The sequence below is a fragment of the Salmo salar genome, chromosome ssa13 (genome assembly GCF_905237065.1).
Source record: "Salmo salar chromosome ssa13, Ssal_v3.1, whole genome shotgun sequence".
Classification (NCBI taxonomy): Eukaryota; Metazoa; Chordata; class Actinopteri; order Salmoniformes; family Salmonidae; genus Salmo; species Salmo salar.
Window position 1 is genome coordinate 93541189 of NC_059454.1, and position 25136 is coordinate 93566324.

The 25136-nt window shown below is 42.2% G+C and overlaps 1 protein-coding gene and 1 long non-coding RNA gene across 6 annotated transcripts in view; one reads left to right on the forward strand and one right to left on the reverse strand.

The window, feature by feature from the left end:
• Positions 1-17353: 17353 nt before the first annotated feature.
• On the reverse strand, positions 17354-18007 carry LOC106568172 (uncharacterized). The gene is made up of 2 exons (XR_001320240.2): positions 17917-18007; positions 17354-17637 (listed from the first exon to the last, which is right to left on the reverse strand). It is a non-coding gene; the product is annotated as an uncharacterized lncRNA (long non-coding RNA).
• Positions 17369-25136, forward strand: part of LOC106568171 (ran-binding protein 3-like) — a 33054-nt gene continuing 25286 nt past the window's right edge. For all 5 annotated transcript variants that reach the window (XM_014138262.2, XM_014138263.2, XM_014138265.2 and 2 more), the window contains exon 1: positions 17369-17652. In XM_014138262.2, coding sequence (XP_013993737.2) covers positions 17433-17652 — 220 coding nt within the window. In that variant the 5' untranslated portion in view covers positions 17369-17432. The remainder of the gene's footprint in view (positions 17653-25136) is intronic.

The window sequence follows — 25136 nt, forward strand, 5'->3', positions numbered from 1 at the left end:
GTGACCACGGAGAGTCAGGACACGCGTTCAACATCCCATCCAAAAGACAGCACCCTACACAAGGAAATGTTCCCAATCACTGCCCTGGGACATTTTTTTTTACCTTAGGAAAGAGTGCCTCCTACACCACATCCAGCAGCATCTGGTCTCCCATCCAGAACCAACCCTGCTTAACTTCAGGGGTAAGCCAGCAGTGGGATGCAAGGTGGTATGCTGCTGGTTTGGGTTAAAGGCTGATGGGGTACATACAAAGACATGGCTCCCAACACAATCTAAACAAGACTATGATTTGTTCTTTGTTTCTGTCAAATCAAATTACATTTTATACGTTACGTGCGCCGAATATATACAGGAAGTACCAGTACCAGATCAATGTGCAGCATAAATGTCTTCACTGATATACCTGAACCCGATTACCCGAGATCCGACTCAGTATCTGAACAGGTTGCATCCGAAATTCTGTAGTTGACCCTCAGATCCTGGGTCGGATCACGCTTTGTAGCCACGGACCTGGGATATGTCTGAAAATGTGTGAAATACCGTCCAGATCCGAAATTACATTTGAAGAATAAAATATCCTGATGAAAATAAATATCCTCTGCATCACATTTGCTACGCATCGCAGTTGGTTCAGGCAATAGCATTAAAATATATCTTCCGCCTGTCTGCCTCTCTCTCTGTCTAGCTATAGCGAACTTGCAACATTATTTCAACTGGGTCCTCACTCTTTTCTGCGCAAATGAGCTTGGAATTGACACAGCTGTATTTGCACAAGGGAGAAGGGTTCAGGTAGACCCCATCATAGCACTGAGACTGCACTTGTGAAGGTGGTAAATGACCTTTTAATGACATCAGACCGTGGCTCTGCATCTGTCCTCGTGCTCCTAGATCTTAGTGCTGCTTTTGATACCATCGATCACCGCATTCTTTTGGAGAGATTGGAAACCCAAATTGGTCTACATGGACAAGTTCTGGCCTGGTTTAGATCTTATCTGTCGGAAAGATATCAGTTTGTCTCTGTGAATGGTTTGTCCTCTGACAAATCAATTGTACATTTCGGTGTTCCTCAAGGTTCCGTTTTAGGACCACTATTGTTTTCACTATATATTTGACCTCTTGGGGATGTCATTCAAAAACATAATGTTAAATTTCACTGCTATGCGGACGACATTTCAATGAAACATGGTGAAGCCCCAAAATTGCCCTCGCTAGAAGCCTGTGTTTGAGACATAAGGAAGTGGATGGCTGCAAACTTTCTACTTTTAAACTCGGACAAAACAGAGATGCTTGTTCTAGGTCCCAAGAAACAAAGAGATCTTCTGTTGAATCTGACAATTAATCTGGATGGTTGTACAGTCGTCTCAAATAAAACTGTGAAGGACCTCGGCGTTACTCTGGACCCTGATCTCTCTTTTGAAGAACATATCAAGACTGTTTCAAGGACAGCTTTTTTCCATCTACGTAACATTGCAAAAATCAGAAACTTTCTGTCCAAAAATGATGCAGAAAAATTAATCCATGCTTTTGTTACTTCTAGGCTGGACTACTGCAATGCTCTACTTTCTGGCTACCCGGATAAAGCACTAAATAAACTTCAGTTAGTGCTAAATACGGCTGCTAGAATCCTGACTAGAACCAAAAAATGTGATCATATTACTCCAGTGCTAGCCTCCCTACACTGGCTTCCTGTTAAGGCAAGGGCTGATTTCAAGGTTTTACTGCTAACCTACAAAGCATTACATGGGCTTGCTCCTACCTATCTTTCCGATTTGGTCCTGCCGTACATACCTACACGTACGCTACGGTCACAAGACGCAGGCCTCCTCATTGTCCCAAGAATTTCTAAGCAAACGGCTGGAGGTAGGGCTTTCTCCTATAGAGCTCCATTTTTATGGAATGGTCTGCCTACCCATGTGAGAGACGCAGACTCAGTCTCAACCTTTAAGTCTTTACTGAAGACTTATCTCTTCAGTAGGTCCTATGATTAAGTATAGTCTGGCCCAGGAGTGTGAAGGTGAACGGAAAGGCTGGAGCAACGAACCGCCCTTGCTGTCTCTGCCTTGCCGGTTCCCCTCTCTCCACTGGGATTCTCTGCCTCTAACCCTATTACAGGGGCTGAGTCACTGGCTTACTGGTGTTCTTCCATGCCGTCCATGGGAGGGGTGCGTCACTTGAGTGGGTTGAGTCACTGACGTGGTCTTCCTGTCTGGGTTGGCGCCCCCCCCCTTGGGTTGTGCCGTGGCGGAGATCTTTGTGGGCTATACTCGGCCTTGTCTTAGGACGGTAAGTTGGTGGTTGGAGACATCCCTCTAGTGGTGTGGGGGCTGTGCTTTGGCAAAGTGGGTGGGGTTATATCCTGCCTGTTTGGCCCTGTCCAGGGGTATCATCGGATGGGGCTACAGTGTCTTCTGATCCCTCCTGTCTCAGCCTCCAGTATTTACGCTGCAGTAGTTTATGTGTCGGGGGGCTAGGGTCAGTCTGTTACATCTGGAGTATTTCTCTTGTCTTATCCGGTGTCCTGTGTGAATTTAAATATGCTCTCTCTAATTCTCTCTTTCTCTCTTTCTTTCTCTCTCTCTCTCGGAGGACCTGAGCCCTAGGACCATGCCTCAGGACTACCTGGCATGATGACTCCTTGCTGTCCCCAGGCCATGCTGCTGCTCCAGTTTCAACTGTTCTGCCTGCGGCTATGGAACCCTGACCTGTTCACCGGACGTGCTTGTTGCACCCCCGACAACTACTATGATTATTATTATTTGACCATGCTGGTCATTTATGAACATTTTAAGATCTTGACCATGTTCTGTTATAATATCCACCCGGCACAGCCAGAAGAGGACTGGCCACCCCTCATAGCCTGGTTCCTCTCTAGGTTTCTTCCTAGGTTTTTGGCCTTTCTAGGGAGTTTTTCCTAGGGAGTTTTTCCTAGCCACCGTGCTTCTTTCACATGCATTGCTTGCTGTTTGGGGTTTTAGGCTGGGTTTCTGTACAGCACTTTGAGATATCAGCTGATGTACGAAGGGCTATATAAATAAATTTGATTTGATTTGCTAGGCCTACTGTAAATTGCATTATGACTGAGCATGGACATGCCAAACTGTCACACCTCTCCCCCTCTCTGGCGCCAGCCTGCCCTTCATTACGCACACCTGTCACCATCATTACATGCAGCTACGTAATATTGGACTCACCTGGACTCCATTACCTTGTTGATTACCCCCTCTATATTTGTCTGCTCCTCAGTTGTTCCCCGTGTCAGTATTGATCTCGTTATTTTCTGCCGTTGTTTATTAAACGTTCTCCCTGTACCTGCTTCTCTTCTCCAGCGTCGATCCTCACACAAACATTGTCAATAAGCAAGATTAAATTAATTATTGATAAGGACTAAAAAGAGAATGAATAGTTCTAATAAAATTCTAAACAAAACAACTTATTTTAAATAGGCTATGTCACATTTACAGGCACCATCATTTCTCACCCCATGGGCATATATTAAAACAATGCAGACTATGGAGGTTTTTACGACATCCAAACTTTTCACAGTAGCTGGACAAAGATTCAATATAAATAGAAAGGAGAATGCCAACTCACCTTTACACAGCTCCCAAATAGGCCTATGTCTTATGGAACCATTAAAAACTGATCGCATTGCCTGAAGTTGCATTGCAAGCGTTCTACGGACGTTGTCACCATAATACCAGGAACGTGTAATAACATTTTACGAAAAAAAAGCTATCAGTTTATAAAAACAAAAACAACAATAAATACATGTAAAATGAAATGATATCATAAAAACGCCAGGATAAAAAAGACACGCATTGCTGTTGAACCAGCCTTCGCTATACTAGGGCTAAGGGAGGGCTTGTGTTTAAAACATATGAAACGGAAAACAAGCACTTTTTACAGGTTACAGATAACTTCTAAATATGAGGCTCACCTTATTTACAGAGGTTCTCATCTCTCGTTTCATGATGGGCATGGACACGTAGCCTACATTATGGAGGGGGGTTTACGTACGCCCAAAACGGGACCTGCATGGCTAAAATCATGTGGGCCAGCCTACAATGCATAGATAAAAAGGTAATGTCAGCTCTGTTTCACTCCTCTCAAACTTGATATTTTAATAAAGCTTTGGTGATTAAGATTTATTTTCAAACGGTCTCAGGAGCCAAACCCTTTATCGACAGTCTTGACTACTTCGCCATTGCATTGAGCAGACAAAATAAGGGAGGCTATGCTTGGTTTTTAATCAAATAGAATGAAATGTGAAAAAAACTGTTATAGCTTTTTGTGCTTCTAAATACAAAGTATACAGGCACCAAAAGCACATTAGGCTACTCTTATTCCATGGGCATATGGGCAGTGTGCATCACTGCTGGATAGGCTGCTTTTACGCTGTGAAAATTAATGCCATAACCAACGGCATTACCGCTAAAACCTGTTTTTGATTGGTCTTAACCCTATCAGCGCTGCCTGAAATTAGCACTTTGGATCATATTTTTAAGGACACGCCTAAAATATTTCCACCCCGCGCATCTGAGCGCAAGCGAGCAGATATAAGACAGATAAATTGCCGAACCTGGCGTTACGGCTGGAAAATGCCACTGCGCCAGTTTTTACATGACGAAATTGCAAATTAACGTGCATTTGATACTAGCGCCGCCTTAAAGCCAGCTGAAAATTGAGCCCAGAGTGTCATCCAGCCACGTCTCTGGAAGGCATACAATATTGCAGCTTTTCAAGTCTGTCATCTAGGAGACTCTCGAACGAAGCTCATCCATCTGATTCTCAATGACTGGACATTTGCCAATGGAATGGAGAGGAGTGCCAGTTGATTTTCTCTTCGTCTCAGTCTCACCAGGATTCCAGCTCATCTACCGCGTCTATGCATGCAGCGTTTTGGGTAGCCCATGAAACGTATGTATTAATACGCATGTGTGAATTGGAATGTGTTTTTTGCATATCCCAACTCTCCCTGAGAAACCCTCGGACAGTGGGGTCATGGCCAAGGTCTATGTCAGATACTCCAGTGAGTGTAATTTGCTCAATATTAGGAGTTGATATTATGAATGAAGATATCCTATTTTCTACTGTAGGTATGTAGTTCAAAATGTGTGTATTATGTTGTTGCTAGCGATAGTCACGTTTTTTAAAATACATTTTTGCAGTACCTCTGCGACACCCCTATGTTGAAAACCCCTGTTTTAATATGATGCAAAACAGCTCATTGGGAACTATTATTATAGTTCAAAGTAAATCCACAGAGTAACTGACACAAGAAAGTCAATTATAGTTAGTTGAAAAAACTGTAACTTGTGCAGTAGTGGGTGACCTCACTGCAACGAAAATGTATTCCCCTGTGAAGTAGAGTATAATTAGTGAATTATACCCCTGAAATCAGGCCACATATCCACTTACAAATAAAACTGGCACCAAACTGACAGATTAATGAATGAATGGAAATTTACTCCAATGGAGAATATGTTTTTTAGAGATCCAAAAATGCACAAATTATTCTGTGGGATGTCAAAATCTGCACAATGCTGACACATATCTTTCATGTATCGAATTCAAGTGTTAATTGACGTTTCATGACCTGCATGATAACAGTAGAGGTAAAATGCCTGTAGCCAGTCCTGTAGATTTGGCCAAACTAGCAAATTCAATGAGGGGCACATTTCAGGGGGCCCTGCCCCCATCACCACCACCACCAATTACTATTGAATCTACAAGGAAGCCTTGCATTCATTGTTTATTCTTCAAAGTTCCAGTCCAGACAAAATCAAGTCCAGGCCTAAATACCTTTGCACTATTAAAATGAAAAGTGGGGCTGCCAATAGCTGAAGAGTGTCATTAGTTTGCCAGTCACACACAATGCCTTGGCAGGAGAATCCAGGCTGGGCAGACCAGCACTGTCTAGGAGAGCAAGACAGTCACTAAGGCTTATCCTCTTTGTGATGCTCAATGTGTACGTTAGAAGATCTAACAGACTTAAAAGCAAACAAAGCCAACTCATGCTGGTATCTTAGGTGATTTTGAGCCTCTTCACGCTTATTAGAATTTTCCTAAAAAATACTATTGACTAAACATATTACTCAAAATGCAAACTTGCGTACTTGCTACGTCTCGCACGACTCGTGGCGGACTGTTGCCCCCCTTGAAGCACGGCTGTCACGACTTCCGCCGAAGTCGGTTCCTCTCCTTGTTCGGGCGGCGTTCGGCAGTCGACGTCACCGGTCTTTTAGCCATCGCTGATCCACTTTTCATTTTCCATTTGTTTTGTCTTTGTTTTCTACACACCTGGTTTCTATTCCCCAATTACATGTTCATTATTTAACCCTATGTTTCCCACACGTTAGTGTGCGTGTTTATTGATTGTTTATGGCGGTACTTGTCGGCTGGTTATGTTTGCCGGGTTATGTATTTACGGCCGTTATTTTCTAGTGACCGGTATTTCTCCGCACTTTGAGTATTGTCTGTATACTGGTGCTGTCGTGGAATGAAATACCTTGTACACTCATTTCTGCTCTCCTGCGCCTGATTCACTGCACCAGTTAACCACCGCCTGACAACGGCAGTGTAAACAGAATTGTTTCGTTGAGGCAACACTCTTACAGTATAAATGGTAATAGCAGAACAATGTTTTTGAAACAGCTGAAATGTATGGTTGAGGCTTGTTTTATTGAGTTTTTACTTGTTACTTTCTGAAATTTTCGCAGTAGCTGTCGGCTGCACTGTGCCACGTAAAACTATGGAAGTCAATCCCCACCACCAAAACATGCCAAATGTAGATCATACAAATAGGATATGTCCTAGAGTGGTGGGGGGGAATTGTTTTCTTTGGGCCCAGAGTTTTTCCTAATCTGGTAGTAGGCTAACCTAACCAACTCTGGACCCTAGTTGTAGCGTATGACATAGTAATACCATTTTTTTCAAAAGTTATAAAAAAACTTTTATAGGCTATGGACTATGATATGGGCTCGTGAATTTACATATACCCACGTTTTCGGTCGTAATTTGCATTTACCACATGTAATGATTTGCATGATATTGATAAAAATGAGGCCGGTTTGTTGTAATGTTGTAAGGTAGGCCTACTGTACTTTTACAGTGCATTCAGTATTCAGACCCCTTGACTTTTTCCACATTTTGCTACGTTACAGCCTAATTCTAAAATGTATTAAATACATTTTTTCCCTCATAAATCTACACACAATACCCCGTTTTTGGAAATGTTTGCAAATTTATTACAAATAAAAAAACAGAAATACCTTATTGACATAAGTATTCAGACCCTTTGCAAAGAGACTCGAAATTGAGCTCGGGTGCATCCTGTTTCCATTGATCATCCTTGAGATGTTCCTACAACTTGATTGGAGTCCACCTGTGGTAAATTAAATTGATTGGACATCATTTGGAAAGACACGCACCTGTCTATATAAGGTCCCACAGTCGACCTCATGTCAGAGCAAAAACCAAGCCATGAGGTCTAAGGAATTGTCCGTAGAGCTCCGAGACAGGATTGTGTCGAGGAACAGATCTGGGAAAGGGTACCAAAAAATGTCTGCAGCATTGAAGATCCCCAAGAACACAGTGGCCTCCATCATTCTTAAATGGAAGAAGTTTGAAACCACCAAGACTCTTCCCAGAGCTGGCCGCCCGGCCAAACTGAGCAATCGGGGAGAAGGGCCTTGGTCAGGGAGGTGACCTAGAACCTGATGGTCTCTCTGTCAGAGCTCCAGAGTTCCTCTGTGGAGATGGGAGAACCTTCCAGAAGGACCACCATCTCCACAGCACCTCACCAATCAGGCCTTTATGATAGAGTGGCCACTCCTCAGTAAAAGGCACATGACTGCCCACTTGGAGTTTGCCAAAAGGCACCTCAAGGACTCTCAGACCATGAGAAACAAGATTCTCTGGTCTGATGAAACCAAGATTGAACTTTTTGGCCTGAATGGTAAGTGTCACGTTTGGAGGAAACCTAGCACCATCCCTACGGTGAAGCACGGTGGTTGCATCATGCTGTGGGGATGTATTTCAGCGGCAGGGACAGGGAGACTAGTCAGGATCGATGGAAAGATGAACGGAGAAAAGTACAGAGATTCTTGATGAAAACCTGTTCCAGGGCGCTCAAGCTCTCAGACTGTGGTGAAGGACAACGACCCTAAGCACACAGCCAAGACAGCTCATAAGTGGCTTCAGGACAAGTCTCTGAATGTGTGTGGCCCAGACAGAGCTCGGACTTCAACCTAAACTAACATCTCTGGAGAGACCTGAAAATAGCTGTGCAGTGACGCTCCCTATCCAACCTGACAGAGCTTGAGAGGTTCTGCAGAGAAGAATGGGAGAAATTCTACAAATACAGGTGTGAAAAGCTTGTAGCGTCATACCCAAGAAGACTTGAGGCTGTAATCGTTGTCAAAGGTGTTTCAACAAAGCACTGAGTAAAGGGTCTGATATTTCAGTTTTGTCTAAAATGTCTAAAAACCTGTTTTTGATTTGTCATCGTGGGATATTGTGTTTAGATTGATGAGGAAAATAAACAATTTAATCAATTTTGGAATAAGGCTGTAACATATCAAAATATGGAAAAAGTGAAGGGGTCTGAATACTTTCCAAATGCACTGTATATTCGTGTGAGAGAGTTAATTGTTCATTTTTGATAGGGTGACGTTACTTGATGAAGCAACATGCTGTTATAACAACTGTGCTTTTGTCTTGAAGCTAAAATGTAATGAGTGCAGCCTACAGACAGGAAAATAAACACTTTAATTGTCTGCACATACATGCTTGTGAATTATTGCATTAATCAAAAGTGTAATATGTTTTGGTTGCATTATTCAATATTGTAATATGTTTTAGAAGAAAAGTCTCTGTCATTGTTAAGTAGGTTGTGCTTACTGGTTAGTGGCTACTGTGATATTTACTGTCAATTTGAGCTCCGGACCAAGAATGTTGCGTTGCCAGCCACAATGAAAGATAAGGTAAGGATGTAATGTGAATTGAAAGGTAGAATTATCTTTCGCCACCCCGCTCCTCAGATTGCTTCATATCTCATAGTGAGAATAGGGTATTAGTGTTAGTCTGTGTCGGGGGCCCACAGTTTGACTGCAAGGCCATGCAGCTGACCAATTTTCTTTGTAGTAAGAAAAGGGTTATTATCTATGATCCCTAGTGGCCTCAAGCAGGGATGAGTTTAATTCCATAAATTCAATTCTCTCTCCCGGTAAATTCCCTATAATTCAATTCAAATTCCAGGTCAGTCTTTGAATTCTGAGATATTTCAATTCCTCTCAATTCCCACGTTAGGTAAATTCCAATAATTCAATTCCCAATTTAATATTATCCCCAACAATTCCACAAATTCGAATTCTATTCCCTCAAACTTTCATGCTGATCATGTCAGCGCTATATGGAAATATAGAAATACAAGTAGAAATGTTTTCAAACAAATCCTGCAATCCATTTTTTGATAAGGGCATTCATTCCATGAGTTGGGAAATGTACAAATACTGAATTCCAACTCAATTCCAAATATATATATTTTTTACAATTCAATTACAATTCATTCAGCCCAAACAGTCTAATTTTAATTCCATAACTTGAAGATTGTTGAAATTTGAATTGAATTCAATGTAAATTATCCACTTTATGAGAGAATTCAAGAATTTAATCTGAATTTCTAATTAAATTGGAAGCCAGGGTTGGGCGGTAGGTAGCCTAGTGGTTAGAGCGTTGGACTAGTAACAGAAAGGTTGCAAAATTGAATCCCCGAGCCGACAAGGTTAAAATCTGTCGTTCTGCCCCCGAACAAGGCAGTTAACCCACTGTTCCTAGGCCATCATTGAAAATAAGAATTTGTTCTTAACTGACTTGCCTAATTAAATAAAGGTAAAATAATTAAAAAAATTAAAAGCCATTTGTCATGTGTTGAAGTTGTCACGTCCTGACCATAGAAAGCTGTTATTTTCTATGGTAGAATAGGTCAGGGGGTGACGGGGGTTTTCTAGTTTAGTTTTTCTATGTTGTTATGTTCTAGTTTTGTATTTCTATGTTGGGTTTTGTTTGGGATGATCTCCCATTAGAGGAAGCTGATCCTCGTTGTCTCTAATTGGAGATCATACTTAAGTAGGTGTTTTTCCCACCTGGGTTTGTGGGAGATTGTCTTTGAGTTAGTGTATGTTTCACGTCTGCGTCACGGTTTGTTGTTTTGTTATTCAGTTTATTTATATGTATTGCATAGTTTCACAGTTCAATAAAAATGTGGAACGATAATCACGCTGCACTTTGGTCCGCTTCATCCTACGACAGCCGTGACAGAAGTTGTGTTCTCTGTTTCCAAAAAGTGGGGGACTCCACTCCACCATGCTCCATCCATCTCCCCATCCACTGCTAAAGGAGTTATATAATGGCATCGACTAATGACATCAGAAATTACTCACACAGAGTTAATCCATGGGGTGGGAAGAAAGTATTCAATACAATTACTCCCACACCCCATGGTCCGGAGCTGAGAAAGTGCTGTACTGTATTTCACTCTCACATGTACAGAGCTCACCTGTACAGGCCCTTCTGGAGCAGTGAAGACATCAACAACATGTCCTGTTGTTGACCTGTCAAAAGAGAGCTGTCTGTCATAATCCAGGTGGAATCAGGAATTCCCCAGGGCAGCTGTCTAGGCCCCTTACTTTTTCCAATCTTACAAACGACATGCCTGGCTAAAGCCAGTGTGAGTAAAGCCAGTGTGTCTATGTATGAGGATGACTCAACACTATACCCGTCAGCTACTACAGCGACTAAAATTACTGCAACGCTTAACAAAGAGCTACAGTTAGTTTCAGAATGGGTGGCAAGGAATAAGTTAGTCCTAAATATTTCAAAAACTAAAAGCATTGTATTTGGGACAAATTATTCACTAAACCCTAAACCTCAACTAAATCTTGTAATGAATAATGTGGAAATTGATCAAGTTGAGGTGACTAAACTGCTTGGAGAAACCCTGGATTGTAAACAGCCATGGTCAAAACATATTGACACAACAGTAGCTAAGATGGGGAGAAGTATGTCTATAATAAAGTGCTGCTCTGCCTTCTTAACAGCACTATCAACAAGGCAGGTCCTACAGGCCCTAGTTTTGTCACACCTGGACTACTGTTCAGTTGTGTGGTCAGGTGCCACAAAGAGGGACTTAGTAACCACAAAACACCAGTCTCAACGTCAACAGTGAAGAGGCGACTCCGGGATGCTGGCCTTCTAGGCAGAGTTGCAAAGAAAAAGCCATATCTCAGACTGGCCAATAAAAAGAAAAGATTAAGATGGGCAAAAATAACACAGACACTGGACAAAGGAACTCTGAAGACCAGCATCCCAGAGTCGCCTCTTTACTGTTGACGTTGAGACTGGTGTTTTGCGGGTACTATTTAATGAAGCTGCCAGTTGAGGACTTGTGAGGTGTCTGTTTCTCAAACTATACACTCTAATGTACTTGTCCTCTTGCTCAGTTGTGCACCGGGGCCTCCCACTCCTCTTTCCATTCTGGTTAGAGTCAGTTTGCACTGTTCTGTGAAGGGAGTAGTAGACAGCGTTGTACGAGATCTTCAGTTTCTTGACAATTTCTCGCATGGTATAGTCTTCATTTCTCAGAACAAGAATAGACTGACGTGTTTCAGAAGATAGTTTTTTGTTTCTGGCCATTTTGAGCCTGTAATCAAACACACAAATGCTGATGCTCCACATACTCAACTTGTCTAAAGAAGACCAGTTTTATTGCTTCTTTAATCAGGACAACAGTTTTCAGCTGTGCTAACATAATTGCAAAAGGGTTTTCTAACGATCAATTAGCCTTTTAAAATGATAAACTTGGATTAGCTAACACAACATGCCATTGGAACAAAGGAGTGATGGTTGCTGATAATGGGCCTCTGTACGCCTATGTAGATATTCCATAAAAATCAGCCGTTTCCAGGTACAATAGTCATTTACAACATTAACAATGTCAACACTGTATTTCTGATACATTTTGTGTTATTGTAATGGACCAAAAATGTGCTTTTCTTTAAAAAACAAGGACATTTCTAAGTAACCCCAAACTTTTGAACGGTAGTGCATAATAAATACAAATGCAAAAGTCAAGAAAGTCAAGCAGGGAGTTTTTCAACCATCTGTTCAAGTTCAGGTCCTTCTTCCTTTGCAAGGATTTGTTGTGATTGTCATTTCATATATTTACTATACAATAGAAAACAGAAATAGAAAATGGTGAGCATTTTGTTTTTATGGACAACTTCACGAGGCACTGTCATGAGGCACTGTCGAACACAAAGTCCATTGAAAGATACAAGCAGAATCCCATTGACTGATGGTTGTCTATGACTTTACCTGGTTTACCTTATGTGGTGTGAATTAGTCTTGCCTTATTCTCAGCACTTAACACTGACCTCATCTGTCAGCCCCACCTGTGGTCCAAAGGTGTGGCCCCTCCCTGGGGTTTCCCTCAGTCAGATAAGGAGGGCATTGTGTGGATCTATGCTCCTTGACACAAACAGCAATAGAATACTATTATAACGCTAAGGACTTTTGGGTGTGAGCGATTTGGAATGTACAGATAACAAACCAGTTGATTATATCCCTATGACTGTGTCATAGCAATTGTCTTTCGATGTACCCAGGCTTAATTTTTATGTTATTTAACTGTTTTCTGTTGTTGGGAGTGCCTGCTAAAGGAATAGTGAGCATGCATGAACTTGAAATTGATATGCTAGTGTATGGCCTAAATAAGACAGGTGATTTTTTTTTTTATGGCGGCCTTGATTATGCAGCAAGACATTGGTGTCACCGTGTGGTAAGAAGGAAGACTTGCACAACTGCATAAAAGGTGCCGTATAAGAGCCTGTGCAAAACTGGGTGAAGTTACAGTTGATGTCGGAAGTTTACATACACCTTAGCCAAATACATTTAAAGTCCGTTTTTCACAATTCCTGACATTTAATCCTAGTAAAAATTCCCTGTCTTAGGTCACTGCCTGCCAGACAAGTCAAAACAATTCTGATGGCTTGCATTGCAATAAAGCTGCATTTTTAATCTTTCAGATCCATTTGGGTCTGATACAGACCTGACCCAATTTGGATCCGATTCTCCCTCATCTCTTATATATTTTGGGTCGAATCTGGTTCATGATCTGATCCACCTCGGAACCGAATCAGATCGGTATAGATTTTTTATTTTATTTACAGGACCTGTGGGTGTCAGATGCCATCTATTTTGTGAAGTGTACCAGTCCCTCCTGCAGCAAAGCACCCCCACAACGTGATGCTGCCACCCTCGTGCTTCACGGTTGGGATGGTGTTCTTCGGCTTGCAAGCCTCCCCCTTTTTCCTACAAACATAATGATGGTCATTATGGCCAAACAGTTCTATTTTTGTTTCATCAGACCAGAGGACATTTATCCAAAAAGTACCATCTTTGTCCCCATGTGCAGTTGCAAACCGTAGTCTGGCTTTTTTATGGCGGTTTTGGAGCAGTGGCTTCTTCCTTGCTGAGCGGCCTTTCAGGTTATGTCGATATAGGACTCGTTTTACTGTGGATATAGATACTTTTGTACCGGTTTCCTCCAACATCTTCACAAGGTCCTTTGCTGTTTTTCTGGGATTGATTTGCACTTTTCGCACCAAAGTACGTTCATCTCTAGGAGACAGAATGCGCCTCCTTCCTGAGCGGTATGATGGCTGCGTAGTCCCATGGTGTTCTACTTGCATACTATTGTTTGTACAGATGAATGTGGTACCTTCAGTTGTTTGGAAATTGCTCCCATGGATGAATGAGACTTGTGGAGGCCTACAATTGTTTTTCTTAAGTCTAGGCTGATTTCTTTTGATTTTCCCATGATGTCAAGCAAAGAGGCACTGAGTTTGAAGGTAGGCCTTGAAATACATCCACAGGTACAACTCCAATTGACTCAAATGATGTCAATTAGCCTATCAGAAGCTTCTAAAGCCATGACATAATTTTCTGGAATTTTCCAAGCTTTTTATAGGCACAGTCAACTTAGTGTATGTAAACTTCTGACCCACTGGAATTGTGATACAGTGAATTATAAGTGAAATAATCTGTCTGTAAACAATTGTTGGAAAAATTACTTGTGTCATGCACAAAATAGATGTTCTAACCGACTTGCCAAAACTATAGTTTGTTAACAAGACATTTGTGGAGTGCACCTAAGTGTATGTAAACTTCAGATTTCAACTGTATATGTTTAAATCACTCCATAGGATACTGATATTGAAGTTTATTTCAGTTTGTTTTCCTGCTAGAGAGACTATGGGAAACAATTAGCATCCTAATTAATTGTTTAAGATCCCAACTCCTGTAAGGCCAAAACGATCTACCTCTTTAGATTCTCTATATTCCAGTCTTCTTTTCAGTTTTGTTCTTCATTTTTGGCGATGGATAGGTTGGTGTTCAGCTTCAAATGCCTATATGGGTGGTCAAGGAACATCTGCAAAGTGTTTCAGTCTTCTTTCCAATGGTGTATAAGTATTCAGGTGCAGGAATTCAGTTTGTCTGTGATTAGCTCCAAATGAAATAAGAACATTGAATCACTAAGGAATTTATAGCTGTGTTACTGAACCATGTATTAGCAGTCAGCAAAAAGTAACAGTAGCACAACAAAGCAAAGTACACAACATGGTATTATTATCTATCCTGATGCCTAGTCACTTTACCCTTGCCTACATGTACATGCCTACCTCAACTAACATGTATCCCAATGCACATTGTTATTTTATTGGTACTCCCTGTATATAGCTACATTCTTGTGTGTTTAATTTGTCTTATGTTTTTATCTTCTTATTTATCTCTTTGGGAAAGAGCTTGTAGGCAAGTATTTCACAGTAAGGTTATATTCAGTGCATGTGACTAATAACATTTGATTTTATTAGATTTTTGATTTGAAAAATAACATTGAGAACCTTTCACCAATAGATGGCACTGTATTAACCCAGATGTCTTGAAACATTACACTGGCAAAATTGTCATAAACACTCCCATCCGATCCCAGGTGCAGTGATTTATGAGGAGCTCACATTTTCTCCAAATGTAGTGTTTTCACTTATTTCTCCCTCAGTGCATACAGGTAAATGACTTTTTTTATTACCATAATTCATATAATGTACACATTTAAAACATGACTGAATTTCCTTTCAATACTGTAATATGATGGGACTTCAGAGGATTGTGGAAGTAAAAGGTTCAGTGACATCTGTTTTATGGGTTATAATGGCCTGGTCAGACCTGAGCATTAGCAGGGTATGTTGTGGACTCACACACACACACACGGCTATAGTCCAATTATAGTGTTCTGTGCCAAGGTCGGTGAGAGAGAGACCTGCTGATTGTTATCAGCTGAGATAGATGAAGGGCAGAAAGGGTTGTGTAATGTGTAATGGACCTAAAAAGGAATACCCTCTGGCCCAGAGAGCGAGAAATAGTTGAGGGGGAGCCTGGCCCTGAGAGTTAAAAACAAACCATGATTGTGAAATGCTCACAGTCAGAGCAAGCACATTCAGACCAGACATAGACAAACACAACAAACAGACATAGAACCCCTAACATCCCCCAATGACATAAAAACATATTGTGAAAAAAAGCCATGAACTAAAAAAAACCCATGAAAGAACACAAGAGCTCATACATACTGTACACACATAAAAAGATACACTCATCGGCCACAGTAGTTATACCACTAAACACATGAAGTAAAAATGAATGCACAGACAATAACACACTACAACATAACTCATGCACACAGGCAGCCCCTCTGAACAGAGAGCCTTTGCCCCCTCTATGGCTGCTGCCTGGACACACAGTGGAAAATTCCTCCCACTCCAACTGAGCATGCTCCGAAAACCAGCCCATTCCAGTCCTGCACCCTTCACTCAGAGCCTGTCCCTGTATAGTCAATGAATCACAATCACCAGCTGGGGGATCTCACATGACAACCAGGCAGGCACCAGCATGTACTGTGTGTTCTAATGCTGCTTGGCATTTTAAAACGTCTCCTGATATCACAGTAATCCTTAGCTGTCTTGGGACAATTTGTAAAAGAAACCTAATAAACAAATGTTGATTTATTTAGCTGGTAATTCATAAAACTATTCTTAATGATAGAGCTCAAGCGGTCCACTCCAGGTATTTTATATATCGATGGGCACTGGGCCACATTTACCATTCCTATCACCGGTTAAACTACACACTGAACAGACAAGACCAAGTTAGGATCAATAGAAAGACAGAATGCTTTATTAAATGATGAAAATTGTGTTAATAAGTGTCATTATGCATCTACTATAATAAGAATCAAGGCTCTGTGTCACCATATACTGTCAATAATAAATAAGTAGTGCAGCTACCATGGAATTTGGGAATAGTGGGAATGAAGTTGCAGCACAGAGTGAAGTTGCCACTATTGTCTCTCGTTATTAAGCAAATCCTACACAGATTCATATCCTGTTTCTCCCTCATGATTTGGGGCAAGAATCCAACAACAATTGATTACAAGCTCACTCTGGACATTTCCCAAGTCGTCTCTCATGAGTAGAACTCAAAGTTCAAGTTAAGCATTTTGCAAAAGCCCAAGCCACAATAAGGCACAGAAACAGTTGAGAAGCAGCTCAACTGCCATTCAAAAGTTGATAAAGCTGCATGTAACTCAAGTACAGTAGGCCAGGCCTGTGTAACCTACTTAGATTCGGGTGATCTTTGGGCAAAGTTCCATAAGTTCCATTCCAGTGGGGATAAGGCAATAACACACAGAGCATCATGCCATTGTTCATCACTTTTTGTTCTAGCACACAACCATTGGAATTCCCGCACTGGCAAATTGAGCATATGTTGTCAAAGGTTCATTTACGCCTATTTCTAATCTAGAGCATGGTAGAGACATCCAATTTCTTTGTCTGGGCAGATTACTTTCATGTAGCACCCATCATGGCAGAATCTGTTTCTTTATTATGTATTACCAACTTAATAGGTTACATCGTCTAGGCTATAGCGGGTAAATCAGTAGAATAGCTCAGAATAGCATTTATTTGTATTTTTGGGAAATGTTTTTAATGGCATAAGTGAAGAGTGAATTTAGCGCTACAAACTGATTGAGGGCGCTGCTCTGGCTAAATCACTCAAGCCTTACCACGCCAACATTTCACAAGCAGCCAGGAGCCATGCTCGGTAGTAAACACGGGATATGACTGTTCATTCACACACACAGCAAAGGCTACGCGACGGACAACTGACGGGAGAGTGCCAAAATCAAGAAATCAGGAGTATCAAGCTTTTGACACCAAAGGAGCAAATCACCACCTTTATCTGGATTCTTCTTTATTTTCTTGAGGTTGTGTTTATTTTACTACGGTAGTTTATCACATCTTCACATCCAAAGAATGAGAGGGAATCTTTCCCCGAACGAAGATATTTCAGGGTATTATTCAATGATGCCTGTCTCGGACTTCCATGCAAAGCCTTCCTGTACGATGGAGCCCGCGGTCAGTATGTGTGGAGCGGGAGGAGCTGTCACCGCCAGACCGCTGATGGGGAACAGCTCTTCGTGGCAGCACTCGGGAGATGGAGGATGCGCGCAGGACGGAGCTGAGGAGTTAAACGGTATGGTTGTCATTGCGTCTCACTTTTTTAAAGGGAGTTGAACAGATCTTGACTGCTAGATAATAATATGAATAGATTTGTAGACCTTAATATAATCAAGGTTTTCTTTTTCTTTTTTGAGATGATGTTTTTAGTACCATAATGGCACACGTGATTAATATTCCCCATATATTCACTCTCAATGTGACAAGTTCTTAGTAGGCCCTATTGCAAACATAAAACTCATTCACAGAAAAATATTTGGAAAAATACACAATTGTTTACCATAGCACATGGACATATCATTGCTCTTCTTTGCTCTTTCAGTAGTGACATCAATATTTAGTCCACACTCATAATGAACACACACGCACAGACACATACATACATACACACTGTACCCTGATGCAATATCTCCAGGGTTCGTATCTTATTTAACTTCATAGAGCACACATGCACAGAAGCATGAACACAGTATCTGTGGGCTCTGGACAGGTTCTTAGCTCAGTCCTGTTGATTTTCTGGAAAACAATGCAGGAGGATGAACATATGGTTCAGTAATTGACCTGATTTAAAATACTGTGATAGCTTGGATCTTCATACATTTATAATACAGTTATAGCTTGGTACATCTTGGTAAATTTATAATACAGTTATAGCTTGGATCTTGGCATATTTATAATACAGTTATAGCTTGGATCTTGGTACATTTATAATACAGTTATAGTTTGATCTTGGTACATTTATAATACAGTTATAGTTTGATCTTGGTACATTTATAATACAGTTATAGTTTGATCTTGGTACATTTATAATAGTTATAGTTTGATGTTGGTACATTTATAATACAGTTATAGTTTGATCTTGGTACATTTATAATACAGTTATAGCTTGGATCGTGGTACATTTATAATACAGTTATAGTTTGATCTTGGTACATTTATAATACAGTTATAGCTTGGATCGTGGTACATGTATAATACAGTTATAGTTTGATCTTCGTAGATTTATAATACAGTTATAGCTTGGTACGTGTTGCTTTTGAACCAAGCCTGTATCCTTTTGCACATCCATGTCTAACCTATAGGGATGAGTTGACATTCTATGGCTGCACGGTTGTCATCTGCAGCTCACTGTCACCCTGGTGTAACACAGTGGAATGTGTCAGGAATCAGGGATGAAGTGAGTGCATTGGAGAAGTACTGTATGTGTAAGACGTGATCAGATCTCATCCCAGGAGGAGTGGTTATTATTTACCCCCCACTTGAGGTTACAGACTCCACTAATGAAAACGAGGACCAGGTCAGGCTAGCTAATTCCAGTTTTCTCCACCAAGCTACCAAACTAGCTAGCTCTGGTCATGGCCAATGACTAGGCTCTTTCTCATGTTCCAGCGTGAACACTGAGATATCCCCCCTCCCTCCTCCATACCCAAACTACAGTCCCCCTCCTTCTTATAGTGTTATAGGCACCCACGTCCCCTTTTAGATTTCCAATCACACGTCTGTTCATGTTTCAGACTGAAGTGACGAAACATACTAGATTATTCTATTGCTAGGTGGAGAAGAAGAAAAAAGACATCTACAAGAGAAGCAGAGCAGTTGACCTGAAGTTCTGGATTTGAATGGTTTCCCAGGGGCCTTAACTAAAGTGATTTGGATGTATAGCTCTAAGTAAGTTCAGAAATACTGTCTCGTTACCGGTACTTTCAATGGTAACCATGTTTAGCCCCACTGTTTGCTGTAGGGGAAATAATGAGCAGGCTGAGATAGTGTTTAGGTCGAGTTAAGAGGCCATCGAGGTAACCAAATTATTAAAGATTAGCACAATAACTCATCAATAAATTACAAATAATTCCTGATATTCCCAGGAAAATCAAATGCTCTTAGGACATTTTCTCCTAGTTTCTCAGTAAAAGTCTGTTTTTGTTCAGAGCTGCAGAGCTAACAGAGATATGACAAGTGATTCATGAGGGTGTGACTGAGGCCTCAGTGAGTTAGATATGCCCGTTCCCATAGTTGGAGGTTGTTGTAAGTAGCCCTACATTCCTATGGTGGTGAAGCACCCCTTATAATAGCCTGTTAGAGGCCCAGTCTGGCTTATGGGCTCAGGAGTAAGACAGCATCCAGGGGGAGCTCCGTCTGTGTGTGTGTGTGTGCGTACGTGCATGCGTGCGTGCGTGCGTTAGACCCTTTGCAGGGGGTCCTTGGCTGGAATCTGGGGCACCAGCAGAGTTAAGGTTTTCCTTGCAGCATTTCCTGTTCTACAGGAGGCCCCAAACGTTTTCCTAAAATGGTATCTGTGTTCATACAGTGTGAGGTCCCTATACATATCAGGAAAGCCCTCTCTTTTATCAGAAAGAGTAAGTAGCCTTGCACAAGCCTTGGTACAGGGACACCCCCTGGACAGGACACTACTCTATCACAGGGCCGTACCCCCACTCTATCTCCTTAATGTTGAGTGCCAAGCAGAGACGCATCAGGTCCCAATTTTACAGCTTTGGTATGACTCAACCAGGGTTCAAACTCCCAATCTTGCAATCTCAGGGCAGACACTCTAACCACAAGGCCACTGAGTTGGTTCGGGAATAGACATCGAAGCTAGTTCCGCTTTTTTTCATTATTCCCCTCTAATCAAGGACTGATTTAAGACCTGGGACACCAGGTGGGTCCAATTAAGTATCAGGTAGAACAGAAAACCAGCAGGCTCCGGACTTCGTAGGGTAAGAGTGAATACCCCTGGTGTATTGCACTGGTGGGTGACATTTATTAGTTCAAAATTCACACTGTAAATATTGTTTTGTTGAGTTCCCAAATCCAGAACTCACATTCTTGTATTAGAAGAATAATGCTGTTTTTGTCTGACTGGTTTATATCAATGTCTGTAACCATCTGTCTGACCATAAGGCTGTGATGCAACTGTATGCTGGCCACGTGGTCTTTCAAGTTGTTTTGTCCTTATGTTACCCCAGCTCCTCAAATGAAGCCCAGATGTTCTGCTAGATTGAGCTATTGTTCTGTTGTTCTCGTTTGGACGATCTGAGAACAGTTGCTGGAACCACTGAAACCCCACTTGGGCCTGCAGCCAGCACGTGTGTGAATAGAGGCTGTCTTCATAACATGTGACAGTGGGTACGCTCAATTAGGGGGAAGACAGGGGGAGGCAAGGCAGCGTTATGAAGGGGACGGGGCTTGGTGGGGGCTTGGAGCAAATTATTGTCCCCCCATGTGAGTGTTGTGTGGGCACCTGCTGCTTGTGATATGGCGGAGCGATTTTTTTTTTTCCTGGTCCTCTTTTTTTTCTTCTTTTTTTCCCCACCTTTATTTAACCAGGTAGGCTAGTTGAGAACAAGTTCACATTTACAACTGCGACCTGGCCAAGATAAAGCATAGCAATTCGACACATACAACAACACAGAGTTACACATGGAATAAACAAAACATACAGTCAATAATACAGTAGAACAAAAGAAAACAAAAAGTCTATATACAGTGAGTGCAAATAAGGTAAGTTAAGGCAATAAATAGGCCATGGTGGCGAAGTAATTACAATATAGCAATTAAACACTGGAATGGTCGATGTGCAGAAGATGAATGTGCAAGTAGAGATACTGGGGTGCAAAGGAGCAAGATAAATAAATAAATACAGTACGGGGATGAGGTAGGTAGATAGATGGGCTGTTTACAGATGGGCTATGTACAGGTGCAGTGATCTGTGAGCTGCTCTGACACCTGGTGCTTAAAGCTAGTGAGGGAGATATGAGTCTCCAGCTTCAGAGATTTTTGCAGTTCGTTCCAGTCATTGGCAGCAGAGAACTGGAAGGAAAGACGACCAAAGGAGGAATTGGCTTTGCGGGTGACCAGTGAGATATACCTGCTGGAGCGTGTGCTATGAGTGGGTGCTGCTATGGTGACCAGTGAGCTGAGATAAGGCAGTGCTTTACCTAGCAGAGACTTGTAGATAACCTGTAGCCAGTGGGTTTGGCGACGAGTATGAAGCGAGGGCCAACCAACGAGAGCGTACAGGTTGCAATGGTGGGTAGTGTATGGTGCTTTGGTGACAAAACGGATGGCACTGTGATAGATTGCATCCAGTTTGTTTAGTAGAGTGTTGGAGGCTATTTTATAGATGACATCACCGAAGTCAAGGATTGGTAGGATGGTCAGTTTTACGAGGGTATGTTTGGCAGCATGAGTGAAGGATGCTTTGTTGCGATATAGGAAGCCGATTCTAGATTTAATTTTGAATTGGAGATGCTTAATGTGAGTCTGGAAGGAGAGTTTACAGTCTAACCAGACACCCAGGTATTTGCAGTTGTCCACGTATTCTAAGTCAGAGCTTTCCAGAGTAGTGATGCTGGACGAGCGAGCAGGTGCGGGCAGTGATCGATTGAATAGCATGCATTTAGTTTTACTTGCGTTTAAGAGCATTTGGAGGCCACGGAAGGAGAGTTGTATGGCATTGAAGCTTGTCTGGAGGTTAGTTAACACAGTGTCCAAAGAGGGGCCAGAAGTATACAGAATGGTGTCGTCTGCGTAAAGGTGGATCAGAGAATCACCAGCAGCAAGAGCAACATCATTGATGTATACAGAGAAGAGAGTCGGCCCGAGAATTGAACCCTGTGGCACACCCAAAGAGACTGCCAGAGGTCCGGACAACAGGCCCTCCGATTTGACACACTGAACTCTATCAGAGAAGTAGTTGGTAAACCAGGCGAGGCAATCATTTGAGGAACCAAGGCTGTCGAGTCTGCCAATAAGAATGACAGAGTCGAAAGCCTTGGCCAGGTCGATGAATACGGGTGCACAGTAATGTTTCTTATCGATGGCGGTTATGATGTCGTTTAGGACCTTGAGCGTGGCTGAGGTGCACCCATGACCAGCTCTGAAACCAGATTGCATAGCGGAGAAGGTACGGTGGGATTTGAAATTGTCGGTAATCTGTTTGTTAACTTGGCTTTCGAAGACCTTAGAAAGACAGGGTAGGATAGATATAGGTCTGTAGCAGTTTGGGTCTAGAGTGTCACCCCCTTTGAAGAGGGGGATGACCGCGGCAGCTTTCCAATCTTTGGGAATCTCAGACGATACAAAAGAGAGGTTGAACAGGCTAGTAATAGGGGTTGCAACAATTTCGGCAGATCATTTTAGAAAGAGAGGGTCAAGATTGTCTAGCCCAGCTGATTTGTATGGGTCCAGATTTTGCAGCCCTTTCAGAACATCAGCTATCGGGATTTGGGTGAAGGAGAAATGGTGGGGGCTTTGGCGGGTTGCTGTGGAGGGTGCCGGGCAGTTGACGGAGGTAGGGGTAGCCAGGTGGAAAGCATGGCCAGCCGTAGAGAAATGCTTATTGAAATTCTCAATTATAGTGGATTTGTCGGTGGTAACAGTGTTTCCTAGCCTCAGAGCAGTGGACAGCTGGGAGGAGGTGCTCTTATTCCCCATGGACTTTACAGTGTCCCAGAACTTTTTGGAGTTAGTACTACAGGATGCAAATTTCTGTTTGAAAAATCTAGCCTTAGCTTTTCTAACTGCCTGTGTATTTTTGTTCCTAACATTTCCTGAAAAGTTGCATATCACGGGGGCTATTCGATGCTAATGCAGAACGCCACAGGATGTTTTTTTGCTGGTCAAGGGCAGACAGGTCTGGAGTGAACCAAGGACTATATCTATTCCTAGTTCTACATTTTTTGAGTGGGGCATGCTTATTTAAGATGGTGAGGAAGGCACTTTTAAAGAATAGCCAGGCATCATCTACTGACGGGATGAGGTCAATGTCATTCCAGGATACCCCGGCCAGGTCGATTAGAAAGGCCTGCTCGAAGAAGTGTTTTAGGGAGCGTTTGACAGTAATGAGGGGTGGTCGTTTGGTCGCAGACTCATTACGGATGCAGGCAATGAGGCAGTGATCGCTGAGATCTTGATTGAAAACAGCAGAGGTGTATTTGGAGGGCGAGTTAGTTAGGATGACATCTATGAGGGTGCCCGTGTTTACGGATTTGGGGTTGTACCTGGTAGGTTCATTGATAATTTGTGTGAGATTGAGGGCATCAAGCTTAGATTGTAGGATGTGTTGTGTTAAGCATGTCCCAGTTTAGGTCACCTAGTAGCACGAGCTCAGAAGATAGATGGGGGGTAATCAATTCACATATGGTATCGAGGGCACAACTAGGGGCAGAGGGAGGTCTATAGCAAGCGGCAACAGTGAGAGACTTGTTTCTGGAAAGGTGAATTTTCAGAAGTAGAAGCTCAAATTGTTTGGGTACAGACTTGGATAGTAATACAGAACTCTGCAGGCTATCTTTGCAGTAGATTGCAACACCGCCCCCTTTAGCAGTTCTATCTTGGCGGAAAATGTTATAGTTAGCAATGGAGATTTCAGGGTTTTTGGTGGTTTTCCTAAACCAGGATTCTGACACGGCTAAGACATCCGGGTTGGCAGAGTGTGCTAAAGCAGTGAGTAAAACAAACTTAGGGAGTAGGCTTCCACTGTTAATATGCATGAAACCAAGGCTTTTACGGTTACAGAAGTCAACAAATGAGCGCACCTGGGGAGTGGGAGTGGAGCTTGGCACTGCAGGACCTGGATTAACCTCCACATCACCAGAGGAACAGAGGAGAAGTAGGATAAGGGTACGGCTAAAGGCTATACGAACTGGCCGTCTAGCACGTTCGGAACAGAGAGTAAAAGGAGCAGGTTTCTGAGCACGATAGCATAGATTCAAGGCATAGTGTACAGACAATGCCCCTTTAACCCCGCCCAGCCCCGGAGTGACATTCTGATTGAGACCAGAGTAGCCTAGTTTGAGGCAGCTTTTAGGGGGAGTGCCCCCCGCACCAACCCACTCCTGCTCCTTACAGAGACAAGGAAATTCAAGAAAATGTGTGTGCGTGCATGTGTGTTTAATGGGCTCTCCTCTGCGTCTCTTTCTCAGGGCAGCGGTTTGTGGAGCACTGCCACTGTTGGCAGTGGTGTTTATGGCATATTCAGCTTCTGCCAGAAGAGAATCTCACTGCTTCTTTACAGGCCTGTTAAGTTACCACTAGCAGAGGACAGAGAGAACAAAACATACTTCAGCAAACAGTTCAATCTCTCCTCTGTGCCTTCCAAAACCTGAAACTAGGGGACATTAAACAATAATATTTCATTCAAAATCTGTACAGATAACAGATTCCAACCAAATGAAAGTATTACCATGGAAAAATTACATGATTCACTTTTAGAGTAGGCCTACTGTTTCTTTAGTACCTGCTGCTGAAAGGCTCTGTTGAGGTCTTCATACAATAAAGACTAGTTAGTTGTGCCTTCCTTATAAATTATGCAATAGAATGGTCTACCTGTGAGCATCAATTCTCTTTGAGAGGCCTGAGGAAATATTTATGATCCACTCCTGCAATGAGCACGGGCAGGGCATGTGCATCTCTTTTGATGTCAATCTTCATAGATCTTAGTTTGCAGTGCTCCTCGGGTTTTTCTACCAGAGACAAACATGTTAGGGTTTTTTCTCT